This window comes from Aethalodelphis obliquidens, unplaced genomic scaffold (assembly GCF_003676395.1).
Source record: "Aethalodelphis obliquidens isolate GAN/ISIS:26980383/991018 unplaced genomic scaffold, ASM367639v1 scaffold62, whole genome shotgun sequence".
Taxonomy (NCBI): Eukaryota; Metazoa; Chordata; class Mammalia; order Artiodactyla; family Delphinidae; genus Aethalodelphis; species Aethalodelphis obliquidens.
Genome location: NW_020838006.1, coordinates 11,056,271 through 11,084,264, shown reverse-complemented (window position 1 = coordinate 11,084,264; position 27,994 = coordinate 11,056,271). Strand labels below are relative to the sequence as shown.

The 27,994-nt window shown below is 49.2% G+C and overlaps 1 protein-coding gene and 1 long non-coding RNA gene across 2 annotated transcripts; both read left to right on the top strand.

Moving 5' to 3' along the window:
- Positions 1–61: 61 nt before the first annotated feature.
- Positions 62–6,985, top strand: LOC113610291 (uncharacterized). The gene is made up of 2 exons (XR_003429025.1): positions 62–511; positions 3,840–6,985. It is a non-coding gene; the product is annotated as an uncharacterized LOC113610291 (long non-coding RNA).
- Positions 6,986–8,357: 1,372 nt separating this feature from the next.
- Positions 8,358–27,644, top strand: POMGNT2 (protein O-linked mannose N-acetylglucosaminyltransferase 2 (beta 1,4-)). The gene is made up of 2 exons (XM_027088322.1): positions 8,358–8,784; positions 25,341–27,644. Exon 2 carries the CDS (start codon positions 25,446–25,448, stop codon positions 27,186–27,188), a length of 1,743 nt encoding a protein of 580 aa, XP_026944123.1. The 5' UTR covers positions 8,358–8,784; positions 25,341–25,445; the 3' UTR covers positions 27,189–27,644.
- Positions 27,645–27,994: the final 350 nt, after the last annotated feature.

Sequence of the window (27,994 nt, the reverse complement as noted above, 5' to 3'; positions counted from 1 at the left end):
ATTTTTTTTCTTATGGTGAGAATTTTTAAGACCCGTCTTAGCAACTTTCAAATATGCAATACAGTATTATTAGCTAATCACCATGCTGTACATTACAGCCTCATGACTTATTTATTTTATAACTGAAAGTTTGTACCTTTTGACTCTATACACCCCTTTTGCCCACCTCCCACGCCCTAGCCTCTGGCAACCACCAATCTGTTCTCTGTGTCTATGAACTTGGTTTTTTTTGGGGGGGGGCGTCCTAGATTCCACATATAAATTAGGTCATACAGTATTTGTCTTTCTCTGTCTCGCTTACTTCACTTAGCCAATGTTCCCTGTTTTTAACCTCTAAGTTTCCAGCAAAATTATCCTCCAAGAAATTCAGGACATCGGATGGGAGAACGTGAAGTAAACCACTGAGTTGGAGATTTCAGAAGCAGCCATGTTCAGGGGGTAACTGCAGCTATTTGCATACATGAGCCAACAGAGGAAGACAAGCAAATGACCCAGGACCGTCCTGTAGCAGGTGGGGCAGCCAGTTTGCCAGATTCTCAGTTGGGTATTCCCCACGTATGTCTACCAAAGGCACTGTTTTTTCTTTGTAACTGTGAGCATTTGCCACTAAAGGATGTGTCTTCTCTCTCACATTCAGAGTGAAATCTTCTTCTGGAAGCATGAGCAGGACAATTAAAATAACAGTCATTGGCAGGAGCAAAAGGAAGAAGGCAGTGTTGGGGGAGAGGAGATGAAAGAATGGGATGATTTTGAATTATACAAATTTTACATCTTCCTCCAAAACTTAAAGTTTATTTAAGGCAATCGTTTGAGCTTCAGTTTCAGGAAATTAATGTGTCTTTTATAATTATCCCTCTTCCTAGGTAGCACTTAATTATCTATAGAAGTCAGTGTGTCGTGGGGTAGACTCCCCAAAGCTGTGATTATACCTCCTGCTTATCTGCGGGGAGCGCCCCCTGTGGGAGGAGAAGTGGAATGTCCCCATGGCAAACAGGCTTGGAGAGCCCAAATACTAGCAAAATGTCTTAACATGCCATCAGTGAGCTGGGCAAATATAACCTAAAAACATACACTAGGGGAGGTTTACAAAAATTATATTTCCTCAAAAGTAATTATTAAAATTTTAAAAACATTTTTTTAATGAATGGTTAATTTTTTTTTTTACATATATGTTTATTTATTTATTTATTTTTGGCTGCATTGGGTCTTCCTTGCTGTGCATGGGCTTTTTCTCTAGTTGCGGAGAGCAGGGGCCACTCTTCATTGTGGTGCACGGGCCTCTCATTGCGGTGGCCTCTCTTGTGAGCACAGGCTCTAGGTGCGCAGGTTCAGTAGTTGTGGCTCGCAGGCCCCAGAGTGCAGGCTCAGCAGTTGTGGTGCACAGGCCCAGTTGCTTTGCGGCATGTGGAATCGTCCCGGACCAAGGCACAAACATGTGTCTCCCTGCATTGGCAGGTGGATTCTTAACCCCTGCGCCACCAGGGAAGTCCTAAAAGCATATTTTTACAGCCATTGAAAACCTCATTCCGCTTCCATAGCCAGAGAAACCAGCCCGGGATTAACGGCTGGGTAGAAGAGCTCTTGTTTTCTGCCTCTTCTCTTAATCCAGCTCTCCGGGGCCTTGCCCTGGCCTTGTTTTCTGATCTGGGCACAGATTCCATTGAGATTATTTGGCTTCCTGTTTAGCCATTTGCTTTGAGCGTGCAGATTCCTTTTAAAGATCCTAATACGGTAGATGCATGGGTTTCAAACTGAGTACAGTAGAGCTATAACAGGTGGCTAGAGTTTCTCCCTTAATTTAACCAATATGTATTTTTTTTAGTCATATTTTTGGGCACCACCCTGAATCAGGACAGTAGATGCAAGGTTGGAAGAAGATGAGGGGGAGGATAAACATGGCAGGAATTTACACAACTTGGTGGTGAGGAGAGAGAAGGTGAAAGTGACTTGGAGGTTTCAGGGCCCCAGAGAGTATGGAGAGGCTGGGATGGAGTCACACCAAGCTGGGTTCCATCTCCCTCCATTTGCTAGCTACTTGCCCCTGGGCAAAATGTTTACTGATTCTTAGCCTTTCTCATCTATAAACTGGGGACAAATATAATCTACTAGGAAACCATAAACAAGACAAAAAGACAACCCTCAGAAAGGGAGAAAATATTTGCAAATGAAACAACTGACAAAGGATTAATCTCCAAAATATACAAGCAGCACATGCAGCTCAATATCAAAACAACAAACAACCCAATCCAAAAATGAGCAGAAGATCTAAACAGACATTTCTCCAAAGAAGATACAGATGGCCAACAAACACATGAAAAGATGCTCAGCATCACTAATCATTAGAGAAAAGCAAATCAAAACCACAATGACGTATCACCTCACAGCAGTCAGAATGGCCATCATCAAAAAATCTAGAAACAATAAATGCTGGAGAGGGTGTGGAGAAAAGGGAACCCTCCTGAACTGTTAGTGGGAATGTAAATTGATACAGCCACTATGGAGAACAGTATGGAGGTTCCTTAAAAAACTAAAAATAGAATTACCATATGATCCAGCAATCCCACTACTGGGCATATACCCAGAGAAAACCATAATTCAAAAAGACACATGCACCCCAATGTTCATTGCAGCACTATTTACAATAGCCAGGACATGGAAGCAACCTATGTGTCCATCAACAGATGAATGGATAAAGAAGATGTGGTACATATATATACAATGGAATATTACTCAGCCATAAAAAGGAATGAAATTGAGTTATTTGTAATGACAGACCTAGAGTCTGTCATACAGAGTGAAGTAAGTCAGAAAGAGAACAACAAATGCTAACTCATATATATGGAATCTAAAAAAACGGTACTGGGATTTCCCTGGTGGCAGAGCGGTTGGGAATCCGCCTGCCAATGCAGGGGACACGGGTTCGATCCCCGGTCTGGGAAGATCCCACATGCTGCAGAGCAACTAAGCCCATGCACCACAACTACTGAGCCTGTGCTCTAGAGCCTGCGAGCCACAACTACTGAGCCTGTGTGCCACAACTACTGAAGCCCGTGCACCTAGAGCCCGTGCTCAGCAACAAGAGAAGCCACCACAGTGAGAAGACTGTGCACTGCAACAGAGTAGCCCCATTCGCTGCAACTAGAGAAAGCCTGTGCGTAGCAACGAAGACCCAATGCAGCCACCCCCCAAAAATAAATAAATAAATAAATTTATTTAAAAAAATAACGGTACTGATGAACATAGTGGTAGGGCAGGAATAAGGACGCAGACGTAGAGAACGGACTTGAGGACATAGGGGGAGGGGAAGCTGGGACGAAGTGAGAGAGTGGCATGGACATATATACACTACCAAATGTAAAATAGATAGCTAGTGGGAAGCAGCTACATAGCACAGGGAGATCAGCTCAATGCTTTGTGATGACCTAGAGGGGTGGGATAGGGAGGGTGGGAGGGAGACACAAGAGGGAGGGGATATGGGGATATATGTATACATATAGGTGACTAACACAACATTGTAAAGCAATTATAATCCAATAAAGATGTGAAAAAAATAATCTACTGCATGAGGTTGTTGTGAGGATTAAATGAGATCATTTCCATCTAAAGCCAAGCACATAATAGGTACTGAACAGATGGTATCTCTGATTATCATTATGGTAGCCAGCCTCCAAGAGGGTCTTCAAAGATCCTTGTCGCTTGGTATTTGTACCCTTGCATAGTCCCTTTCCACATGAATCAGTGTCAACCTATGTGACCAATAGAATACACAGACGGGACATGGTATGAGGCCTCTGAGGCTAGGTCACAAAAGGTATTCTTCTGCCTTGGTCTCTTCTCAGCTTCTGCCTTGGTCTCTTAAATCACTTGCTCTGGGGAAGCAAACTGCCTGGCCACGGGGACACTCAAGAGGCCGTATAGACAGGTCCACATGGAGAAGAACAAACTTTCCAGCCACGTGAACCAGCCCTCTTGGAAGCAGATCCTCCCGTCTCTGTCAGCTTTCAGTTGACTGCAGTCTCAGCCAACATCTGATTGCAACTTTATGAGAGACCCTGAACCAGAACCAATGAGCCAAGTCATTTCCAGATTCTGGCCCCAAAGAAACTGTGAGATATAATAAATGATTATTGTTGCTTTAAGCCAGTACGTTTTGGGATTTGTTATGCAGTGTTAGACAAGTGTAATACAAGGATATTATTTATCTAATGTTACATAACCGTATTCCAAAACCGTATTCATGTGGCTTGAAAATCACAAAAATCATGTATTACTTATTGTAATTTCCGTGGGTCAAAAATTTAAACAAGGCAGCAGGAACGCTTATCTCTGTTCTGTGATGTCTGGGGTATCAGCTGAGGTAGCTTGAAGGCTGGAGGGTGGAATCGCCTTAGGGCTCATTCACTCACATATCTGACAATTGCTACTGGTTGTCAGCTGCAGGCCTACCTGGGGCCGTTGCCTGGTACACCCATTGTTATGGAATGAATTGTGTCCCCCCAAAAATTCATATGTTGTACTCCTAACTAACCTCCAGTACCTCAGAATGTGACTGTATTTAGAGATAGGGACTTTAAGAGGTAATTAAGCTCAAACGAGGCCATTTAGAATGGGCCCTAATCCAATCTGATGGACTTGTGTCCTAACAAGAGAGGAAGAGACACCAAGGACGCTTGTGCACAGAGTAAAGGCCATGGGGTAACACACAGAGAGGGTGGCCGTCGGCAAGCCAAGGAGAGAGGCCTCAGGAGAGAAACCAAACCTGCCACCACCTTGGTGTCGGACTTCGATCCTCCAGGAATGTGAGAAAATAAATTTCTTTTGTTTAAGCCACCCAGTCTGTGGCAGCCCTAGCAAACGAATGTGCCCATGCATGTCCTTTCCATGTGGCCTGAACTTCCTCATGACATGGCAGCTATGTTCCAAAGGCTACCAGAGAGACAGAGACAGAGGTGTAGATGCTGTCTTTTTTAAGACCTAGTTTCAGAAATCACATTGTATTGCTTCTGACATATTTTATTCATTAGCAGTGAGTCATTATATTATGCCACTAAGTGAATCACTAAGTTATTCAAGGAAAAAATAATTCAACTTCATCTTTTGAAAGAAGGAGAGTAAAATAATTTGCAGATCTATTTAAAATCATTACCATCATCGTCATGTTCATCACATAGACTTTAAGATGCTGTCAGGTAAGCCGGGTAGAAATAGGCCCCAAGCAACTTGATCGGAAGTGTGGATCTGGAACTCAGCACTAGAGATGTGGATTTGGGAGTCATCCACATATAGAAATAGAAAGGGAATGTGACCCCAGAGGAAGGGAGAGGACTCAGTCATGAGGAATGCCAAACCCAGCTTGGTGCTGCATAAATACTTGATTTATTGAAAGTATTGGTTAAGGCTTCAAAAAGACAGCTACTCAGCCCACCTTGGGTATTTACTACAAAGGAAAGTACTTGTTTTCTCCCAGTCTGTCAAAGCTTCCTATCAGCAACTAAAGCACTGCCTAATGCTCCACAACCAGAATAGTTTTTAAAACATGATTGGCTCATAAAATGAAACATCATCCTTGTCTGCAAACTGGGTCCTAGGGGACCCACAGGCTACGTCCTTTGGGATCTTAACCAGAAGACTGCTTTGTCCAGAACTCAATCCCTTCCCACCTTTAGTAATGGGCTGCTTTCTTGGGCTGCTCGGTACCTCCTTCCATCGGCTGACCACTGCTGGCTTTCTTGTAGAGCAGGGTTCCCCAAGCCCTGGGCCTCGGACCAGGACGGGTCCGCGGCCTGTCAAGACCCGGGCCGCACAGCAGGAGGTGACCGGCGGGCAAGGGAGCAAAGCATCACTCGCTGTACCGTGTGAACCTATCCCCACCTCCGCCCCCCCGCCCCCCGCCCCAGGCCCCGTCCGTGGAAAAAGTGTCTTCTGCGAAACCGGTCCCTGGTGCCAAAAAGGTTGGGGACCGCTGTTGTAGAGAACCGTGAACTCAACCTAGGAGCTTTTTTTAAAACTAAATACGACTTAAATTTAAACCCTAAATTTAAAATACATGTTCATTGCGGGGGTGGGGGAGAAATATATATATATATAGGTAATTAACAAGATGAAAATAAAAATCACCTATAATCTCACTACACAGGGCATGTGCTGACATCCTTCTGGACTCTTTTGCACAAATATACTCTTTTTAAAAAGGGGTCACTTTGAATGTTTTGGTACTTTTTAAAAATTAAATATGATATAATATGAAATATCTTCCAAGTGTTAAGTGAATATTATTTTGCAACATTCTTTTAATAATTTCCCAGATGGTCCATGATGTTATTTAATCAATCCTGTATGGCTAAGGACCTAAGTAATGTCCATGGTTTGTTTTTTTATTTGTTTGTTTGTTTCTTTTTAAAAACTTTTAATTTTGAAATAATTATAGATTCATAAGAAGTTGCAAAGATAGTAGAGAGAGTTTCCTTGGAACCTTTCATCCAGTTTCCCCCAATGGTTACATTTTACATAATTATAGTACAGTATCCAAACCAGGTGTTTGACATTGGTATAAAGTTGTGTATGGTTCTGTGTCATTTTATCACATGTGTAGATTTGTGTAACCACCACCACAATCAAGTACCTGAAAGATCTCCCTCCTGCTACTCTTATATAGTCACACTCACCACTTCCCCCTCTACCCCATCCCTAACTCCTGACAGCCACTAATCTGTTCTCCATCTCTACAGTTTTATCATTTCAAGAATGTCATATAAATGGAATTATATATATGTAACCTTTTGCGATTGACATCTTTTCACTCAACATAATGCCTTTCATATCCATCCAAGTTGTTGCCTGTATCAATTGTCCATTCCTTTGTAGTACTGAATAGTATTCTATGGTATGGATCCACTACGGTTTGTTTAACCATTCATCTGTTGAGGGACATTTTGTTTGTTTCCAGTTTTGGGGTATTACAAATAAAGCAGCTGTGAACAACTGGTACAAGTTTTTGTGTGAGTTTTCATTTCTCCGGGATAAATGCCCAGGAGTGTGATTGATGAGTCATATGGTAAGTGCATGTTTTTTTTTTTTTAAGAAATTATTTTTTTTAAGAAACTACCAAACTATTTCCACCAGCCATGTATGAGAGATAGAGTTCTCTGCATACTCACCAGCATTTGATATTGACATTATTTTTTAATTTACTTCTCATCATGGTATTAATTTGCATTTCCCTAAGGGCTAGTGATGTTGAGCATCTTTTCATTTTTTATGTATTTATTTGCCATATGTATATATATATATTCAGTATAATGTCTATTAATGTCTTTTGCTAATTTTTATATTTATGGTCCAGGATAGAGTTTATTTTAATATATATACTGTGGGTGTTTGAAAAAAATGTGTATTCTTTTGTTGTTTAATGGAGTGTTATGTTATATCAATTAGATCCTGTTGGGTTTTGGTGTTGTTGAGCTTTTCTGTATCCTTGCTGACTATTTGCTTAGTTGTTCTATCAGTTGTTGAGAGAAGGATGTTGAAGTCTCCAACTGTAATTACAGGTTTGTCTATTTCTACTTTTAGTTCCATCAGTATTTGATTCATTTATTTTGAGGCTTTATAGTCAGGTACATTCACATTTAGGATTATTATGTCTTGTTGGTGAATTGACCCTTTTGTCATTACATAATATCCCTTCTTATCCCTGATGATTTTCCTTGCTCTTGATTCTACTTTGAAATTAATATAGCCACTCCAGCCTTATAACTTATTATCATTATAAACAACACTGTTCAGCCTTTGCACTCATCCACATTTATTAGAATTTCTTGGTTAGAGGTCTGTATGTTTTTAAAGGCTTTTGACTGTATTGTCAAATTGCCCTGCATAAATTTATGAACTTTTACTGCCTCACCACTTGGGCATTATCATTTAAAATAATTATAAAAAAATACAGGGTTTTCCCAATTCGAAAGACAGAAGTGTTATCTCATAGATCAGTGGAGGTGCAGGTAGTCATAGTTGGTACACATCTAAATGAATAAAATTTTCATCTATACTAGCAAAAAGTCAAGAGGTCTAAAATTCATAAATGAAGAAGTAGGGAGATATATATATTGATATATATGTCGAGATATATATATATATATAGACAGTCGGCAGTAAATGCCAAATGCAGCAGCCATAAGACTTGGGAATATTGCCCTTTAGGAGCAGGTCGGTCCTGGTGGGATAGAGTGGGGCTGAGGGATTGGAGCAGAGGAACGGTACTTTTGTACGTAAGTCCCCCGTAGTATTATATGTTCTTTAAAAGCATGTGAAAATATTAATTACTTTGATTTGATAAATGACATCTTCTTGTTGGTTTAACTTGCATTTAAGTTTATTATCAGGCCTCCCATAATTGTAGAAACTTTACACCAAGCAAAACCGCCTCTCGTCGGGCAAACTACAACTCCCAGGATTCCGCGGGTTGAAGGAGCGGGCTGTCACCGGACGCAAACTGCAATTCCCAGAATTCCGCGAGCCAAGGAGGTGGGTCTGGCCTCGGGCTCAGGAAGCTGAACTCAAGAGCCTGCGCACGTGCACAGGTGACGCGCGGGCTCGCCAGCTGGGCAGGCGCACGGAGGCCACCTGCGAGCCCCGCGGCGGCTGACCAGACGGCGCGGCGGAGCCTGCACTCCCTGCGTGGACCTCCACGGCTCAGAGCGGGCGGCGGTGGCGGGTTCGGCCAAAGCCAGCTCCTCAGAGGGCCGGCCTGGAAGCTTCAGCCTCGCGGAGCCCGGCTGCGGGGTGCAGGTGAGATGCGCGCCCTCGCGGCGGGCGAGGGTTCCGCCACCCGGTTGGGTTTGGAATTGAGGGAGCGGCCCCCTGACCTTCCTCGGGTGGGAACGACAGGAGCGCTGGGGTGGAGAGGAGCCCAGGGGAATTTGCAGATCGGAGGAGTGACGTGTGATGGGGCTGAAGGAGGTGCGGGAGGTAGGCGAGGGTGAGGGGAGGTGGACCCTCGGGGTCCAGGTGCCGCGGGCCCTGGCGTGTCAGCTGAAGCCCTTAGCTCGGGGCTGGCACTGGCAGCGGGTGCCCATGCCCTTTTGCTGGGGAGATGGTGCGCGTGAGGCGCGGGTGGCGGGGAGCCAGGCAAGGTGCACGGAGGGGGCCGGGGCCTGCTGAGCTCCCTTTGAAGGCAGTACCTGGGCAAACCACAACTGATTCCTGGGCTCCTTGGGGTTCCATAGGGTGCCTACTGTGTGTCTAGTAATGAGAGCCTGCCGCAGCCTGCTTGACAGTGCTGGGGTAGCCTCTGAAGGAGGAACCCTATGGACTCCCGGCCCTATCGTGTGTAGGAACCCGTCTCCCGGTCACTGATGGGAATCCTCTGCTAAGGTCTAGGGTCCTCAGGCCAGTGTCCTGCACCTGGTGGTGGGCGGCTAGGGTTGGCTTACTTTATGCCAGTCAAGCCTCAAACATACTTTTGGGGGAAGGGAGAAGGGAATGGAATTGGTTATGGGGTGAACTTGATAGGACTTGGTGGCTAAGAGCACAGGCAGAACAGGGTTCATTCACCAAATGTTTACTGTTACATGTGCTGGGCATTCAAATCCTGGCCCTCATTTACTAACTGTGTGCCCCTGAGCAAGTCACTTATCCTCTCTGAGCCTCTGTTTCTTTTATGGAGATAAAAGTACCTTCATCACAGGGTTGCTGTGAGGATTAAATGAAATCATGCTGCACAAATCCGAAGCCCGGTGTCTGGTGTACAGTGAACGTGCAGCAAATGTTATCACTTATGGTTGCTAACAACAGAAGATGTTAGAGGTGAGATTGGAACCCAGGTCCGTCTCACTGGAACTAGCTGCTCCCTCTGACGCTCGTGGATCTTGGAGATCTTCAGCTCATCCTTTCACATTACAAATGAGAAATCTGAGTCCCACTGGGTGGCAGAGCCAGGAAAGAGCACAGGTCCCCTCTTCCCTGGGGACGGACAGCACATCAGTCCCTGAGTCTTGGGCCCCTGGGCGGGGTGGGGTTGGTGGCGAGCAGCAGAGTGGAGATCCTCAGCAAAGGGGAGGATGGGGTGCTGGTGACGGTGAGTGTGGCCCCCCCACACTGTGGCACGTGAGCATTCTGGTGGCCTTGAAGTGGCAGGTGTCAGAGTGTCTTTCAGACTGACCTTCTGGTTGGCAAGTTCTTGCCTCTGAGCCTTGCTTTAGAAAATATTTAGCAATAAACACAGGCTTCTAGTGAATATGGAGCTAACCAGAAAATGAAATTGCCAAATGCTCCAATCCCCAAGGGTCCTCGTTACTCTCAGTTGGTTGTCAGTGGATACTCTCCCCCAGGACCTGCTTATCACCTGATAGGTTTTTTAACTGGGTAAGATCATGAACAGAAAGGCAGAGACCACAAATGTCATCGTAGGCTTTGAAGTCAAACTTGGGTTGGAATCCCAGCCTCACCACTTAATGGCTGTGCATCATTGGACAATTCACTTAACGATTCTGAGCGTACTTCCTCAAAGGTGGAATGAAATTGGTAACACCTGTTTTAGATTTGTAAGAGGGAACAAATGAGATAATTCATGTCAAGTACTTAGCATTGTTCCTGGCCTAGAGTAAGGGCCAGTGAATGGGAGTTATAGCATTATTATGATTAATAATAATTCTATAAAATAATTGTCAGGCACTGTGCTTTGCCTGAGTTGTCTGTTTGAATTCACAAAACCACCCCCTGAAGTAGGTATAATTGTGCCTTTTTTCAGAGCAGGAAATGGAGGCTTGCAGGGGTTAAGAATTGGCCCAGGCAGACACAGGACAAATACTACATGATATCACTTAAAGGATAAATTTAAAATAGTCAGACTCATGGAAGCAGAGTGTGGAATGGTGGTTGCCACAGATTGGGGGCGGCGGGGTGGGGGGAATGGGAAGGTATTAGTCAAAGGGTGTAAAGTTTCAGATAGGCAAGGTGACCAAGCCCTAGAGATCTACTGTACAGCATAGAGCCTATGTTAACAATACTGTATTATACACTTCAAATTTTGCTGTGAGGGTAGAGCTTATGTTAAGTGTTCTTATCACAAAAAAATAATAAATAAGAGGGCAGAGGAAACTTTCTGAGGTGATGGATAGGTTATGGCATAAATTATGGTGGTGGTTTCATGGGTATATACTTATCTCCACACTTATCATGTCGTGTACATTAATCATGTACACCTTTTTATGTGTCAAAAAAATAAAAAGAAGAACTGGTCTACAGTTATGCAGCTGCTAAGTGTCAGGACCAGAGCTCATATCCTGGAGTCTCAGCTGCAGAACTGCTGCCCGGGGTCTTCACAGTTCTCAAAGTCCACCTGTGACCGGGGGCAGCCTCCAGTGTTACAGCAGGGGGTCTTGGACCGCCTGGAGAAGAGGCAGGATCCTGCAGCCTGGCTGAGTGTGCCTCGTCTCCAGGTCTAAGGTTAGCCGAGGCTGGAGGGTGAAGCCTTAGGAAGAGGCAGCCAAAACGAGCCCTGTGGCCCCCAGAGGCTCTCATCCCTGGACCACAGGGCTGGGGAAGGGCGTAATCTGGGTGAGACCCAGAAGCCTGGTTTTGAGAAGAAATGATCTTGCCTGGGGGCTGGGAAGAGTCCTGGAGCCACGTACTTCTTCTGGGCCTGACGTCTGCTTTGGGGAGGGGGTTCGCCTGCGAGCTGTGGGTGTGAGGAGAGCCAGCACCCTCCTCTTTTCTTTTCGGCTGCCTGTGAGAGTTCCCACTGCCTCTCAAGACCTTTTATAAAATAAAGAGTTGGAGCAAATAGTTTCTAAGGGCTCTTTTAGCTATGAAAAGTGGTGGTGGTAATTCTATATAGGTGGATTAACCCTGTCAGCACAGCACCGGGGCAGGTGGGATAATTGTCACCCCACTGTGCTCTCCAGACCTTCCTTGGGGTGAGAGAATGGCCACAGCTCCCTGAGCGGCCTGCCACCGCCGGGAATCTCTCTGCCTGGCCGGGTGGGGAGTAGTTACACGAGAGAAGCCTTGGTTGCTAAGTTACAGTTGAGGGCCTGTGGGTCTGCATCCACACCTGCTCTGCCATTGAGGGATAAAAGCTTGTTGCTCTGAGGCCTGCCCTGCTTCTCCATCACCCATTGTACCTCTGAGTCTGAAGCACTGTGGACCCTGGAGTCAGACACAGCTTTGAATTCTGGTGCTCCTGCTTGAGCTGCAGGACCTAGAGCAAAGTACTTAACCCCACGAAGCTTTAGTTTTTCATATTAAAAGAAAATGGAGATAATACGAGTACCTGCATTTGGTATCAGATGTGCACACCCGCAGGCCCGCAGACAGAAGGTAGGTCTCCTGAGAAATGAGCTCCTGAGCAGAGAAGGCTGGACTGCTTCTCTGGTTCATCTGATACACGGCTTTTGTGAGACTTAAGTGAAAAGGGTCAGAGAAAGGGCTTAGAACAGTGCGTGGCACGTAGTAGGTGCTCAGTAAAGTAAGATGGTGGTAGCATTAACGTCCACCCCCTGCCCAGAGGCCAGCATCCTCTTTTCCTGACGTGTTCAGAAGAGCTATCGATCCTTCCATGTTGTCTGGCTCCCCTGGGTACATACTCAGGGCCCAGGCTCTATCAGGGAATCACACCTTTCACTCTGCCAGTGGTGATGACCATCGGTACGGTCTTAATGCTAAGAGTTGTCTCCTTTCTCCACTTTTAATTTTTTTTTTTTTTTTTTTTTGCGGTACGCGGGCCTCTCACCGTTGTGGCCTCTCCCGTTGCGGAGCACAGGCTCCGGACGCACAGGCTCAGTGGCCATGGCTCACGGGCCCAGCCGCTCCGCGGCATGTGGGATCTTCCCGGACCGGGACACGAACCCGTGTCCCCTGCATCGGCAGGCGGACTCCCAACCACCGCACCACCAGGGAAGCCCTCCTTTCTCCACTTTTAAAAGCTTAACAGAGGGCCCCTTCCTGGCTGGGCAGTGGGTACTCAGCCCTGGGCCAGGCTTCAGGGAGCGGTTGGGGACCTGGTCTGCTGTACTGTCACTATTACTGTTGTCCCCAGTACAGACCCTTGGGTCCGGTTGTTTTAGACACACCCAGTGACGAGACACATCACAGGCTCCTTCAGTAGTGGGGGGTTTGTGACAGAAATCATGGCACATCCTGAGGGGCTTCAGGGGTTACCACCGTTATGCTGGGTCCCAGAGCTTCCAAGAGGGATGTACAGTGGCCACTGTGAGGAGCCAGAGAAGCAGTCCAGCCTTTCTCTGCTCAGGAGTTCATTTCTCAGGAGACCCGCCTTGTGTCTGCGGGCCTGCGGGTGTGCACATCTGATACAAGCGCCACCGCTGGATTTGACCTCTTCAGGGTCTCCCACCAGTGGCTGCTTTACACCCAGGCTCCACTCGCATCCATTTAGCTGTGGCCTAGAGACCTGGGCTGGTTTTTTGCCACTTCAGCATTATAAGTGATGCAGCTTGTGCGGGAAGGTGTCTGTTGGGGAACCTTTTCTCAAAAGGGGCTTAGAGTATGGCAGCCTTCTTAGTGTGCCCCAGAGCGTAGGCTTATGCACTGTCTTAGCAGAGGCTGGGAACAGGATTTACTAGCCTTTGTTGAAGGGGAGGGTTGTCCTTGGTTGTTTACCCTGGGTTGGACAGAAATGCCCTGCTGCGTATTTAGAAGCAGGGAATTGCAGAATTGTGGAGTGTTAGAAAAACCTCAGAGGAGTTCTTCTTAAAATTGAGTGCACACTAGAATCACCTGGAAGCTTTGTTAAAAAACACAGGTTCCTGAATCACCCTTCAGAGATTCTGGTTCCGCAGGTCTGGAGGGGGCCCCAGATTCTGCATTTCTCATATCCCAGGTGAGGCTGATACTGCTTTGGGGGACCCCATGTCCAGCCCCCGCCAGCCTCACAGGTTGACCTCGGTTTACTGGACCACTGCCCAGCAGGGGAGAGTACAAAGTAGCCGATCCCTCAATGTTAGAACAGCTCTAACGCTTAGAGAAGCCTCTTCCTGCCTCCCACGCTGGAGTCCCCTCCCTGTGACTGCCCCTGCAGGCCTTACTCTAGTGCCCTGGAGCGGCCCACACCAACGTGCTAGGTGCAGAGCGGCAGCCAGCTGCTGGGAATTACAGGTACCTGGAGTCCGCCCTTCAGCCTGGGGCCTGGGTTGCACATGTCACCGTCATGCACGTGTGTCCACTCTGTTAGAGAGGGGTGCAGCCCCCGCTCTGGGGCAGCCTCACCCTTGCTGCACAGCCCCTCAGGTGTTTGAAGAATGCCCAGGGTCCAGGGGCTTCTCTTCTGCAAGGAAGGGGCCCTACTCCTTTGAGCATCCTACACAGGATGGGGTTTCTGGATCCTTCCTGATCCTGGCTGCCCCACTGGACGTTTCTCAGAAGGACTCACATGGAATAGTCTCATATTTGCAATTAAGCACGTAGACTCTGATTCCTGACAGAGGTTGTATCCTCAGTCTAATCACGAGGAAACACCAGACAAGCCCAAACTGAGGGACATACTAGAAAATATCTGACTCTATTAAAAATTGTCAAGGTCATAAAAGGGAAGGAAAGACTCAGAAGCTGCCCCAAATAGGGGAGGCTAGAGAGAGATGCCGCCTGGCCGCCGGGCTTCACCCCGGTTTGGATTCTGCACCACAGGATAGAGACCAGGGATTCATAACAGTGTCATATCAATATTTATTTCCCGATTTTGCGTGATATGAGAGAATGTTCTCATTCTTAGGAAATAGATGCTGAAGTGTTAGGGGTTAAAGGGGGCAAGACATCTTCAGCTCATTTTTTAAATTTTTTGGTTGCGTTGGGTCTTTGTTGCTGCGCGCGGGTTTTTCTCTAGTTGTGGCGAGCGGGGGCTACTCTTTGTTGCGGTGTGTGGGCTTCTCATTGCGGTGGCTCCTCTTGCTGGGAGCACGGGCTCTAGGCGCGCAGGCTTCAGTAGTTGTGGCTCACGGGCTCTAGAGCACAGGCTCTAGAGCACAGGCTCAGTAGTTGTGACGGACGGGCTTAGTTGCTCCGCGGCATGTGGGATCTTCTCGGACCGGGTCACGAACCCGTGTCCCCTGCATTGGCAGGCGGATTCTCAACCACTGCGCCACCAGGGAAGTCCCTCCGGCTTATTTTTAAACAGTTCAGAAAAAGAGAAAGAGAGAATGGTAAAAACGAATGTGTCAAATTAGCAGTTGTTGGATCTGGGTAAGGATGTAGGAGAGCTCTTTGTATTATACCTACAACTTTTTGTAAGTCTGGGATTATTTCCAGATAAAAGGAAAACAGATAACAGAGATGACAGACCCTGTAGCCACCCTGACTGCGTTAGAGTCTCAGTGCTGCTTCCTGGGTGACCTTGGGCAGGTTTCTAACCTCTTTGCCCTTTGGTTCTACCATCTATAACATGACCATCATCATGTAGATTGGAGAACCTGGCACCTAGTGACTGGCCAGTGGATGTTGGCTCTGATATGATGATGAAGGAGGTGGTGGAGGTGGTGGTGGTGATGGTGGTGATGAAAGGGAGGAGTTGAGGGTGACACCTTGGTGATGAGGCCAAAGGAAAACCCAAGCCGAGGCCTGTCACCTCCCTCCACTCACTAATGCTGGGCTCCAGGCTCCCTGGGTTTTTGGCACGGATTGCTGTGACCTGGACACTGCACGGCTTCCCCCTGCAGAGGGCTTCGCCAGTGGTCACCTGAGCCCAGGGGGCTCGACTGGGTGAAACACGGGTCTCCTGGCAGCTTCACGCCCTGCCTTCTCCTGGCACTGGCCACAGTTGCCCCGCAGCCTGAGCGCCCCACTGTCTTATAAAGACAGTGCCCTTTCAGCTGTGCATGACTTCGGGCCTGGCCGTCACTGCCCTGGGATGGGAGAGGAGTCTCTGCCTTGGTGGCCTCATGACTTTCTTGGTGGGCAGATGTGAGAACTGGGCACAGTGATGTCTACTGTGGCTGGAGGTTTGTAGCAGTCACTGTCAGCAGGGATGTGTGGACACCTAACAGGGATACTCATCTTAGCCCCCAGACCACCAAAACACCTCCAACACCTTGCTCAGAACTCCCTCACCCTTCAGGCAGCTTCCTCAGGCCCCACCAGCACCATTTCCTGTCAGGCACACTTCTTCGTTCTTGGTGAATGTTTTGTGCCTCTTGTAGTGAGTGGCCTTCTGACCCTCTTGATGAATTCAGTCTTCTTACATTGGACCTGAGGGCCCAAATGGATCTGTGTACACACTGGGGACTGTGCATTTCCTGTAAGAATTGTTTTTATTTGAATTTGCAGTTTCAGTAGAAAACCTGATGCAGGCATGTTCTGTGTCACCTGGGTGAGCATCACAGCAGAGACTCACACGATTCTGTTCTCTGTTGCATCCCTGTTTGTGACCACATTGGTGTGTAGTAGTGCTTATCTGTTTTGCCAGAAAGGGCCAACATGGACAGCTCTAACTTGCAAGTGACCCATGGGTGCCAAGCAAAAGCCAGGTGGTGACACAGCAGGCTGTGCGAGCGAGGGTTTCCGCGTCGGTGGTAGGCTGGGCTCACTTCCGTCTCTTCAGCTGTCCCGCCTGTGCTGAGCGCCGTGGAGCCCTGGCTGTCCTCAGCAGAGCCTGCCACCGCGTATCATACCAGAGTCACACAGACTGGAACTCGCTTGCTCCTCTGCCCGCCCTGCCCGCCCCCAAGGAGTTCCATCCCCTTTAATTGATAGGGAAGTAGAGTCACTATCTTTAGCTTGACCCAGGATTAATGTCCGCAGCTTTGCCTTGGTTCGCCTGTTGTACTAAAGCACGGAGTTATTATCCATGTTAAACTAACTTTTTAGTCTAAGCATGGGAACTCTTAACTGAATGTTACATATGCCCGGTCAATTAAATGTTAGGTTTGACAAGGAGTACTCAGAGGCCGCCAACATTTTGCCAGAGGGTAATGCTTTTGGCAGAAAACCTGATGTCTCGTCAGTGTTTCTTCAGGTTTGTCAATAGCATTGGATGGAGATCTAACTTTGGAGCCCATAGAAGCAGGATGTTAGGAGTACCAGTTCTACACACTGCTTCTGGTAACAATAAATAGGAAGGGGAGGGCGCAGGGGGAGAGATCATTATGAGGGTGTTTGAGTTATTAGAACTTGTTTGCTTTTCCTAACTCACAACGTGTGAGACACATCAGTGCAGGACAGAAAACTTCCATAATTCAGCACTAGTAATTCAGGCTGCATTTGGGATAAAAGCATTTTTTTTCAATAAATGACAAAATAAGAATTCTATGATTTTCAGTCGGGAGTATGAACAACCCTTAAAAGTAAGATTGTTATACTATTAATATGAAACCTTCTGCAGGCGCTGTTGCCACCCCACATCTTGCCGTGGGCACTGCTGGTCTTCTGGGCCTGGGTCTGGCAGGTGCTGGCAGTCCCAGCTCCCCCCATCCCCACAGCCCTGCTCCTGGGGGAGTGGCCGGTGAACAGCGGCTGGTCCTGGTGGTTGGGAACCCAGTGCAGCTGGCGAGACCAGCAGGAGAGGGCTTCACTTTAGACCAGAGCTTACATCCTTGGTCCCGTTGTACCAGCAACAATAAGGCCTGCAGCCCCAGCCCTTGGGCCTGCCTGTCATCTTCACTCAAGTTGAATAGTTACCAGAAATTACAGATTAGGACATTTCACATTTTAAATGGATTTCTGGCTTCTCTGGAAAAACCAGAAGGGTAGTGTTACAGACTGAACTGTGTCCTTGCGAATTCATGAAGTCCTAAACCCCAATGTGACTATATTTAGAGAGAGGACCTTTAAGGAGGTAATTAAAGTTAAGTGAGGTCATAAGGGTGGGGCCCTAGTCCAATAGGACTGGTGTCCTAATAACAAGAAGCAGAGAGACTAGAGATCTCTTTCCCTCCAGCACACACAAAGAGGTCATGTGAGCACACAGTGAGAAGGTGGCCTTCTGCAAGCCACGGAGAGAGGCCTCAGGAGAAACCAAACCTGTCGACACCTTGATCTGGGACTTCTAGCCTCCACTACTGTGAGAAAATAAATTTCTCTTGCTTACGTCACCCAGTCTGTAGTACCTGGTTATGGCAGCCGGAGCAGACTAATACTAGTAGGTACCACTGGGCCACTTTCCTGCCAGGCCCTCATCAGCTTGAACTTTAACCTTGGCGTTTGGTCTCCGGGTCACACTGCTCGCTCCTGGCTTCACTTTCCCCATTGGCTCTTGGCCTTAGCAAGCATGTGAGTCTGTACCCCCCGCTCTAGGCCTGGAATTCCTGGGGCTTTTACTCCTTATCAGATGCCTTTTCTGTGCCTGTGTCTGGAGCCGGGCAGGGCGCCCCAGGAGGGGAGCCTGCACCCAGTGCTGGTTGAGCAGCCTTGGATGGGAGCCTCCACACTGGTGGCTCCTCCTGCTGCCCTGCTCTTACTGTGTCTGCAGGTGTGGCAACATCATCAGCACCTTCCTCCAGTGCTTCCTGGAATACATGGGATCCTGGAAAGGAGGGTTTCCCGTCTGTGGGAATCTGATAGTAGGTATCTGGTCTAGGAGCTGAGTAAAGCAGGTTTTGGGGGGTGAATTGGCAGTATCCTCTATCTGCCTCAGTTTCTAGAGGGCTGTTTTAAGCATGTTTTTAATCCCTTATTTCGTTTTTCCCCTTTCTTTTGAAAAATATTCTTGTTTTTTTTTTTTTGTTTTTAGCTTGAACCCATTCTTCTATTTATTGACTTGTCAGCAAAATTAAAAAAACAATAGCTAAATAAACATCTTATATCTCCCAAACTTCAGTAGAGCACATTTCTGATGAAAACATTTTAACACTAAAAATATACCATTGAAAAACATTCCTGCTCTATCATTCTTTGCCCTGGCTAAGCCAGTAAGCTCTTTGTGCCCCATATCCATTGGGTCCTAAATGTGGAGCCCGAGGTAGAGGAAGCAGACAATGACAAACGTGGTGACATTTGAGTCCCCGGGACCTCTTTGCCCTGAATGCAGAGAAGATGAGGTCCCAGGGGTGCCTGGGCTGTTAGCGTAGACAGTGCTTACGCGCTCTGTGTTCAAATCCTGACGCTGTTCCGTGCAAGCCGAGGGCCTTGGGACACGTTACTTAGCTTCTCCTTACCTCTGTGTCCTGATCTGTGTGATGGGGAAAATGTCACTGGTGCTTTGCTAGCTGCTTAGCTGTTGGTTTTCCGATTAAATGAGGAAATGCATAAATAGTTTTTAAGTACCCTGCCAGCATAAAATGTTGAGGGTGGCAGGGGTTCTGCATGTTAATTTTGTACTGAAAACTGGCTGCTCAGACCAGGCAGAAGCGTCTTCTAAATGTATGGGGCCATCTTCACAGAGAAAGGGAACAAGTCATAGGAAGAGGGAGCAAAGCTGGGAGATAGTGAGGGTGCTCCCCAGAGCAGTCGGGGGTTCAGCCCTTTCGGGAACTGGTCTGAGGCTCTACAGTTTGGTACCTGTTTTCGTTCACTGTTAATTTTAGGAGCCCTAATGGAAATATAATTATGACAGCTGATGTGCCTTGAGGCCTGTTTAGATACTCTACATGCTTTAGCTCACTTATTCTTACAACACCCCGAGGAGGTTATTCTGCCCATTGTACAGATGAGGCCATTGAGACTTAAGGTGGTGGAGGGACGGACGTGCCAAGATCATAAAGCCAGCTCACATGTGGTCTGAAGGAAGGTGAGCGTGAACAAGAGCCTGGGAAGAATTCTTGACCGCCAGCATTAGGAAGGAGGCTTGAAATCTCCTCTGCCGTCTTGTGTGTGTCCTGACACCTGCACTCGCCCAGACTGAATGCACTTCCATGGTGTGGGAGAGCTGCCAGGGTTCCCAGCTTCCTAAGCAGACTCTTCTCTCATCCACCTGACGATGCTCTTCCTCTAGGGAGCCTTTTGGGTGAGACCAGTGGGAAACAGATGTTTAAGCAAAGGCCAAATGAGTGTCTCATCAGGATGACCCAGGAAGTGATCAGAAGGGGGATTGGGCTGGTCTCACTGGACAAGGAAAGCTTGTCGCCTGTACTGAGGGCCTCTCTGACATTCGTGGGGCAGGAGGAGTGCGTCTAGCAGGGGGGGCCCGGCCTCACCCCCAGCAGTGAAGATGCTTCCTGCGTTAGCGCTCCCGAGAATGTGTTCCCTGCCTCTGTGACAGCTGCGCCACGTCAGGTGTTCACAGCAGCCTCTTGTCTGCTCTGCCACAGGGAGAACCTTGAGGACGGGGGTGTCTTTTTTTTTTTTTTTTTTAGTGTTTGTATCTCTTGCTCATACCCTGCTCTAACTTAGGCTGCTGCAGAGCCTCACTCCCGTTTTCTGCATGTTCTCCTAAGTCTTTGGACTCAGGTTCATGAATAGATACAGTTAGAAATGGATGGAGATATGGACATATCTTCCTTTGGGTGAGTCAACAGGAAGTTCAGGCTGCCCTGCCCCGCACCCTGCCAGTGCTGTCCCCTGCGGGGAGGAGCGCCGTGGCTGGCGTCCATCCTGCTTGGCTGCTGGCTGTGCCGTAGTGGGAGTTACGTAAGGTCAGTGCCCTGCCTGCCCACCTCTGACCGAGCCTGCTGTCAAGAGACTGAAGGAGGGAATCTCAGGACCTACGTCATGGACGACTCAAGGGCACAGCTTTCCACCATGTGCCACAGAACCAGGCCTCAGGAGGGGTTGGGGATCTGTTCAGAGTTTGCCTCCTTGCTGGAAGACAGGTGCTCTGGGCACGTGCCCTTTGTAAGCCTTGAGGCCTTGTTCTGTCTTAGCATGGCCGTCCTCCCCTGGTCTCCCTGCCGCTTACCTCTCCTGGGAGAGGGTCCACTGCTCCAGACCAGGCTTTGGGACAGAGTGGCTTGACAGGTAGCTTGAGACAAGAGTGGTCTGCTCATAATAAGTGACAGGCTTCTCCCCTCCTGGGACCCCCAGGCCAGGGAGTAGGTGTGCTGAAGACAACACCATCCAAGCTATTGATGCCGCACCTTAGAAGTCCAAGAGGGACTGTCTTTTCCATGTAACAAGTTTATGTCCAAAGAACACAGTTCTGTAGTCAGCCCTCGGCACCACAAGCGGAGAAAGTGTCCCCCAGGCCATTGAGTTGGCCCCTTTCATTTGCCTCCTTGCCCCTGGCCAGTGGTGCCCTTAATCTGCCTCTGTAACGAGACTCCACTGGGGAAGGCAGCAGGGACACTGCCCTCCTCTTCCAGCAGCCTGGTACCTGGTCCAGAGAAGTTGTATCTCCTCAGCCAGCAGGCAGGACTTAGGAGAATCTTGGCTTCTTTAGAGCCAGGGTGTGATTAGTGTACTCTTTGTCTCCATCTGTTATCTTTTGAAACATTTCTGAGGATTTTGCCTGATCCTTCTTCTGGCATCTGCAGGCTGCTGCGGTGCAATTGGGGGTGGGGGTGGACAGACACAGAGGGGGGACCGTGGGGAACAGGCTGGGAGGACTTTATAATAAGCAGTGACTGCCTGAGTTCTTGTTGGCTTTCTCACTACCACACTTTGGCTATTTCACAGCAGGGGAGAGTACCAGGGCAGCTTTCCATCTGTCTCCACAGGGGCAAAATACAATAATATCTGCGTTAATTAACATTCCCCCAGAAGCAGATTCTGAGACAAGGATTCAAGTGCAAGTAGATTGCTTGCACTTGATCGCAATACACATGAACAGGGCAGTGGGGAAATGAGACAGGGTGGGGGAGAAGGCCAGTTCCCACTGCGGGCAACTGTGTAATCCACTTAATCCGTTAGGAGCTCTGGGAGCCAGTGTAGGACACGCCTTGGGCCATCTCATGTGGGGAGGATGGGATTGGGGGATTTACGTGACTGTTCCCATCAGATGTTGGCGCAGCCCGCTTGGCCCGTAAGTGGTAAAGTTAGAAACCCAGGCAATCTGACCTCAGGGCCCCATGCTTTAACCACCATGCTTTATTTCTAGGGAAATGTTCTGTCCATCCCCAGCAAACCTTTTCTCCCATTTTCCCTCTTGGAAGGGTAACTGGAAAGCCTGAAGCATCCATGAGCGGTCCACGTGGGCGAGTCTGTATTTGTCCTGCCTTCTGTCAGCACCATTCCGGCAGGGCCTGGGGTGGGTGGAGGACTTACCATCTGATTAGAAGCCGTCCTTCCCATTCCCCAGGCCCTAAGGCTGGTCTCTGCCTAGTTGCCTGTTGGCCCGCGAGGCCCCTACCCCCATGTTCCCTGGTTCCCGTAAGCTTTGCCCCGAGGCCCGCAAGCTCAGTGACTTAACTGGGATTGGCCGCTGCACACACATCCCCCGGGTCCTCCTGCCCGCCTGCGGCCCCTGCTCCACCTCTCCACCTGCTGCCAAGCCTGCCTTTCACCACAAGGACACCTGGGCGAGGGGCAGGTAGCAGAATGCTCACTAGAGAGGCGGTGAGTACCTGGGGGCCCAGATGCCTGCTCAGAGCAAAGCATGCATCGGCTCATGCCGCACCCACCTGCCTCCCATCTCTCCAGGGAAAGCTTTAGTTTATCTTATTATTTTTTTCTGAGCGTTAATTTATTACTCATCCACTATCCAGTATTCTGTCATTTTGTAATAGTGATCTATTTGATTCTTTGTTTCCTTTTTAACTTTTTCATATGCAAAATGTCAAACTCAAAAGGGATCAAAAAAAGACCCCATCATCATCTACAACTACCAATATCCTGCTGTCTTATTCCATCTCTCTCCATGCCTTTTTTGCTGGAGTATTTTAGAACGAACCACATACATGTTATTTTACCTATAAATACTTACGTCCTCTTGTTTCTTAAGTTATCTAATTTTTTAATAACTTTTTATTTTGAAATAATTTGAGACTTACATCAGAGTTACAAAAAACGCTTCACTCAGCTTCCGCTAATGTTAACATCTTACACGACCACAGTATAAGTATCAAAACCAGGAAATTAACACAGGCTTGATACAGTACCATGAACCTTATTCAGATTCTGCCGTTGTCCTACTAATGTCCTTTCTCTGGCCCAGGAGTCCACATTGCATTTAGTTGTCTTGTCTCCTTACTCTCGTCCAATCTGGGACCTCCTCAGTCTTCCCTTGTCTTTTATGACTTTAACTCTGGAAGAGTCCTGGTCAGGTATTTTGTAGAATATCCTTCAATTTGGGTTTAATGTTTTCTTTATTAACTAATCTATAGATCATATTCAGAGCTAGAACTGGAACTAGAACCAAGTTTTCCCCATTTAGAAATATAGATCGCAGTTACGTAGTTTGGGCAAGAGGGCTCCAGAAATGAGGTAACTTCTTAGCACGTCCTATCAAGGAGTACACGATGTCAGTATATTGTTACTGGTGATGTTAATGTTGATTATTTGGTTCAGGGGATGCCTGCCAAGCTTCTCTGCTGTAAAATGTCTATTTTTACCTTTGTCATTAGTATGTATCTCATAGGGAGATACTTGGAGACTATGCAGATTTCCTGTTTCTCATCGTACTTTCACCCACTAATTTTAGCATCCCTCAGTAGATCTTGCCTGAAACAGTTATTGCTGTGATGTTTGCCAAATGGTGATTTTCTTTTTCCATCATTGCTTCTACATTTATCAGCTGGATTTCTGTAAGGGAGATCTGTCTCTTCTCCCCTATTTGGGTACGCCAGGTTTTCTCTCTCTAGCCGCCTTGGTACTGTCTGTACCACGGTGGTGGTAAGGATAGTTGGTTCCCGTGGCAGGACCATAGGACACTGGTCGGAAATTGTCAACTCTCAGCAGTTTAACGTGGTTCAACCTTATGACAAAGTAGTTCTTAGCTGGTGAGGCTGGGTGGAGAATTTCTAGATGGGGACACATATTTGGGAAAGTATATGCAGCAATATTATTTTACATATTACAGATATAGATATAAAATACGAACCTCAGAAAGTAACAGTTGATGAAATCCTGTTGTCTTGGGGAGCAGATATTACAGAAGAGAGTCTTGTGTGTGAGAGATTCTTGGGGGAAAGGGATGCTGGACTTTACAGGTCAGTTTGAGGCATGAAAGAGTTTCTCTGTATTATTAGTGGGTGCATGGGTTTGAAAAACCTGAGAAACGCTGACTGATGCTTAAACAGATTTCTCAGCTACAGGGTTTCTGGGCTTATAGAGACCCTGCCCTAGAGAGGAACAGGGCTGACTGAAGGTGCAGTGAAAAGCCAGCTAAGAAGGCAGCTGCCCCTGCCCTGTTCTCTCACCCCATGGCTGGTGTCAGGTGTTACCCGTGCTGTTCCTGTGAGGGCTGAGGGCGAGATTCTTCGATCGTTTGAACAGTCCTGGGCCTCAGAGCAGGTATGATACCCTTCCTGGTGGTAACGGAAAAAATGGGAGCAAATGCCCACAGCTCAGCCAGGCCTCCCTGTAGGTGTATGTGGGACAGGAAGTTTAACCCTTTGGAGGTTTTGCCTCAATATACAAAACCATTGTCAGCAGTGATATTCAGACACAGTTCTCTGAGTGGAGCACTGAGGGGACAAGTTTCTACCCATCTTTTCATGGAGATCTAAAAACCAGCAGGCGTGGTTTCCAAACAGGAGCATTAAGCAAGAGCAGATGTTCCCTGTCTCCCCCATGCGTGTGTGCCACGTGTCCTGAGAAGGGGCATGCGGGGTCCTGGTGTGCAGCCTGGGAACTGCGCTCACAAGCCTTCTGTCCCGTATGTGCCCATGGTAAGGTGAAGTCCTTACCTTGCAGTACCAGGAATGTCGGGCCCTTAATGGGGATTTTCCCTGAGGCCTCTTGTCACAGATACCTTTGCTGGTTATCTTTTGCTGCAGCAGCGCTTCATAACAAACAGCCCCAGAATTTCAGTGATCTACAGTAAGAACACTTATTCAGCTCACGTGTCTCTGTGTTGCCTGGTCTTGGCTGGGTTTGACCGGTGGTTCTGATGATCTTGGCTGGACTCAATTACAAATCTGGGGGTCAGCTGAGCCAGACTGAGCGTGGCTGGAGCAGCCGTGCTCCACACACAGATCTCTTCTCCTGGGACCAGGAAGTTAGGCTGCACACATTCTTCTCATGGCAACATCCTAAGTATAAAGAGGGCAAAGACAGTCACACAAGCGCTTATCAAGCCTCTGATATGTTCTGTCTGCTAACATCTCATTGGCCAAAGCAAGTTATGTGGCCAAGCCCTAAGTCCAGGTGCAGGGATGTATATTCCCCCATGGAAGCAGCAGGGGAGGGAGGGGAGTGAATATTTTTGAACAATGGTCTAGCCTACCGTGTCTTCAAATGTGCAGAGCGACGCAAGGATCCAGTGCCGTAGCAGAGCCCAGCGCAATGCCTGGCGCAGAGCGGGCGCTTGGGGTGACTCCAGACACACAGTGCAGACACCTTTTCCTTTTCCTTCTCTCCTCCCGCAGGCCTCTGCTGGTCCTCCGGGTGCCTGCAGGGATGGGTAAAGCCCGCCAGGCCCGAGGTGCTTTCCAGGGGCCGTCGTCTCACTAGGGCCTCACTGCGGCGCTAGGATGCACCTCTCGGCGGTGCTCAACGCCCTCCTGGTGTCGGTGCTGGCAGCCGTGCTGTGGAAGCACGTGAGGCTGCGCGAGCACGCGGCCTCCCTGGAGGAGGAGCTGGCCCTCGGCAGCCGAGCCCCGGAGCCCGCCCCCGCCATGCGGATCGACTACGCGAAGGCCCTGCAGATCCTGACGGAGGGTGGCACGCACATGGTGTGCACCGGCCGCACGCACACCGACCGCCTCTGCCGCTTCAAGTGGCTCTGCTACTCCAGCGAGGCCGAGGAATTCATCTTCTTCCACGGCAACGCCTCCGTGATGCTGCCCAGCCTGGGCTCCCGGCGCTTCCAGCCGGCCCTGCTCGACCTGTCCACTGTGGAGGACCACAACACCCAGTACTTCAACTTCGTGGAGCTGCCGGCCGCCGCCCTGCGCTTCATGCCGAAGCCGGCGTTCGTGCCTGACGTGGCCCTCATCGCCAACCGCTTCAACCCCGACAACCTCATGCACGTCTTCCACGACGACCTGCTGCCCCTCTTCTACACCCTGCGGCAGTTCCCCGGCCTGGCCCGCGAGGCCCGGCTCTTCTTCATGGAGGGCTGGGGCGAGGGCGCCCACTTTGACCTCTACAAGCTGCTCAGCCCCAAGCAGCCCCTCCTGCGGGCGCAGCTGAAGGCCCTGGGCCGGCTGCTCTGCTTCTCCCATGCCTTCGTGGGCCTCTCCAAGATCACCACCTGGTACCAGTACGGCTTCGTCCAGCCCCAGGGCCCGAAGGCCAACATCCTCGTCTCGGGCAACGAGATCCGGCAGTTTGCCAGGTTCCTGACGGAAAAGCTGAACGTGAGCCACGCAGGCAGCCCCCTGGGCGAGGAGTACCTCCTGGTCTTCACCCGCACCCACAACAGACTCATCCTGAATGAGGCGGAGCTGCTGCTGGCACTGGCCCAGGAGTTTCAGATGAAGACCGTGACGGTGTCCCTGGAGGACCACGCCTTCGCAGACGTGGTGCGGCTGGTCAGCAACGCCTCCATGCTGGTCAGCATGCACGGGGCCCAGCTGGTCACTGCCCTCTTCCTGCCCCGCGGGGCAGCCGTGGTGGAGCTCTTTCCCTACGCCGTCAACCCTGACCACTACACCCCCTATAAGACACTGGCCACGCTGCCCGGCATGGACCTCCAGTACGTAGCCTGGCGGAACACGTTGCCAGAGAACACGGTCACGCACCCAGAGCGGCCCTGGGACCAGGGGGGCATCAGCCACCTAGACCGGGCCGAGCAGGCCCGGATCCTGCAAAGCCGGGAGGTCCCGCGGCACCTCTGTTGCCGGAACCCTGAGTGGCTCTTCCGAATCTACCAGGACACCAAGGTGGACATCCCGTCGCTCATCCAAACCATACGGCGCGTGGTGAAGGGCCGGCCGGGGCCGAGGAAGCAGAAGTGGACGGTCAGTTTGTACCCCGGCAAGGTGCGGGAGGCGCGGTGCCAGGCGTCGGTGCAGGGCGCCTCCGAGGCCCACCTCACCGTCTCCTGGCAGATCCCGTGGAACCTCAAGTACCTGAAGGTGAGGGAGGTGAAGTACGAGGTGTGGCTCCAGGAGCAGGGGGAGAACACCTACGTGCCTTACATCCTGGCCCTGCAGAACCACACCTTCACCGAGAACATCAAGCCCTTCACTACCTACCTGGTGTGGGTCCGCTGCATCTTCAACAAGACCCTCCAGGGACCCTTTGCAGACGTGCTGGTGTGCAACACGTAGCGAGCGGTCCGGCCAGGCCTCGGGAGGGGGGCTACTCAGGCTCGGTGTCCCTGGGCCCGCCAGCTCCCAGGGGTGGCTTCTGGGAATTATTTATTTACTGAGCAGGCCTGTGCCTCGGGTCACCTTGTTGCATCGGAGGTGTGGGGTTCTCAGCGCGCCTCTTTGCACAGGTGTGATGGTACCTCCCCACCCGTTTCTCTCATCCTGAGCACCCATGCCCTGGAGAAGGTCCTTGAGGGGAGGAGGAAGAGGAGAGTAAGAATCCCAGAGAACCTCTTTGGCTAAGTGATCATGCTGTTTCCTACGGCATCTTTCTGGTTGGTGTCGGGTTTCTGGAAACTGCTAGTAATTGTGGTCGTTCGGGTGGGTGGTACATCAGCTTCCGTCATCATGAAATTCACCTGTAGCCCCATGAAGTGTGTGTTTGGAACATTGATTAAATGATTATAAACATCTCGGTCAAGTCTTTTATTGGACGGTGGGAAGGGGGGCTCGCAGTCGATACCTAGATGCCCTTTCATCCGGGTTGTCAGCCGAGCGGATGTGGCAAAGGGGAAGGCATCGAGGCCTGGGAGGCAAGGCAGGCTGGCTGGATTTCATCCCGCTGAGGGATGAGTATCCCATTTCCACCTGTGTGGGATGAAAGCCTGGAAGTAGGTGGGAGAGGGCTGCGGGGAGGAAGATCGGTGTCTGCCAGAGTCTGCTTAGGCTTCACTACACGTTCAGACACATGAGACTGTGGTACAGACGCCCGGTGCCGGATTCATTTAGAAGGACGTAACACAAGATGCTCAGAAAGCCAGCAC

Bases quoted from the DNA above. Each gene is read 5' to 3' on its own strand.
- POMGNT2 (XM_027088322.1), top strand. From the start codon at position 25,446: ATGCACCTCTCGGCGGTGCTCAACGCCCTCCTGGTGTCGGTGCTGGCA.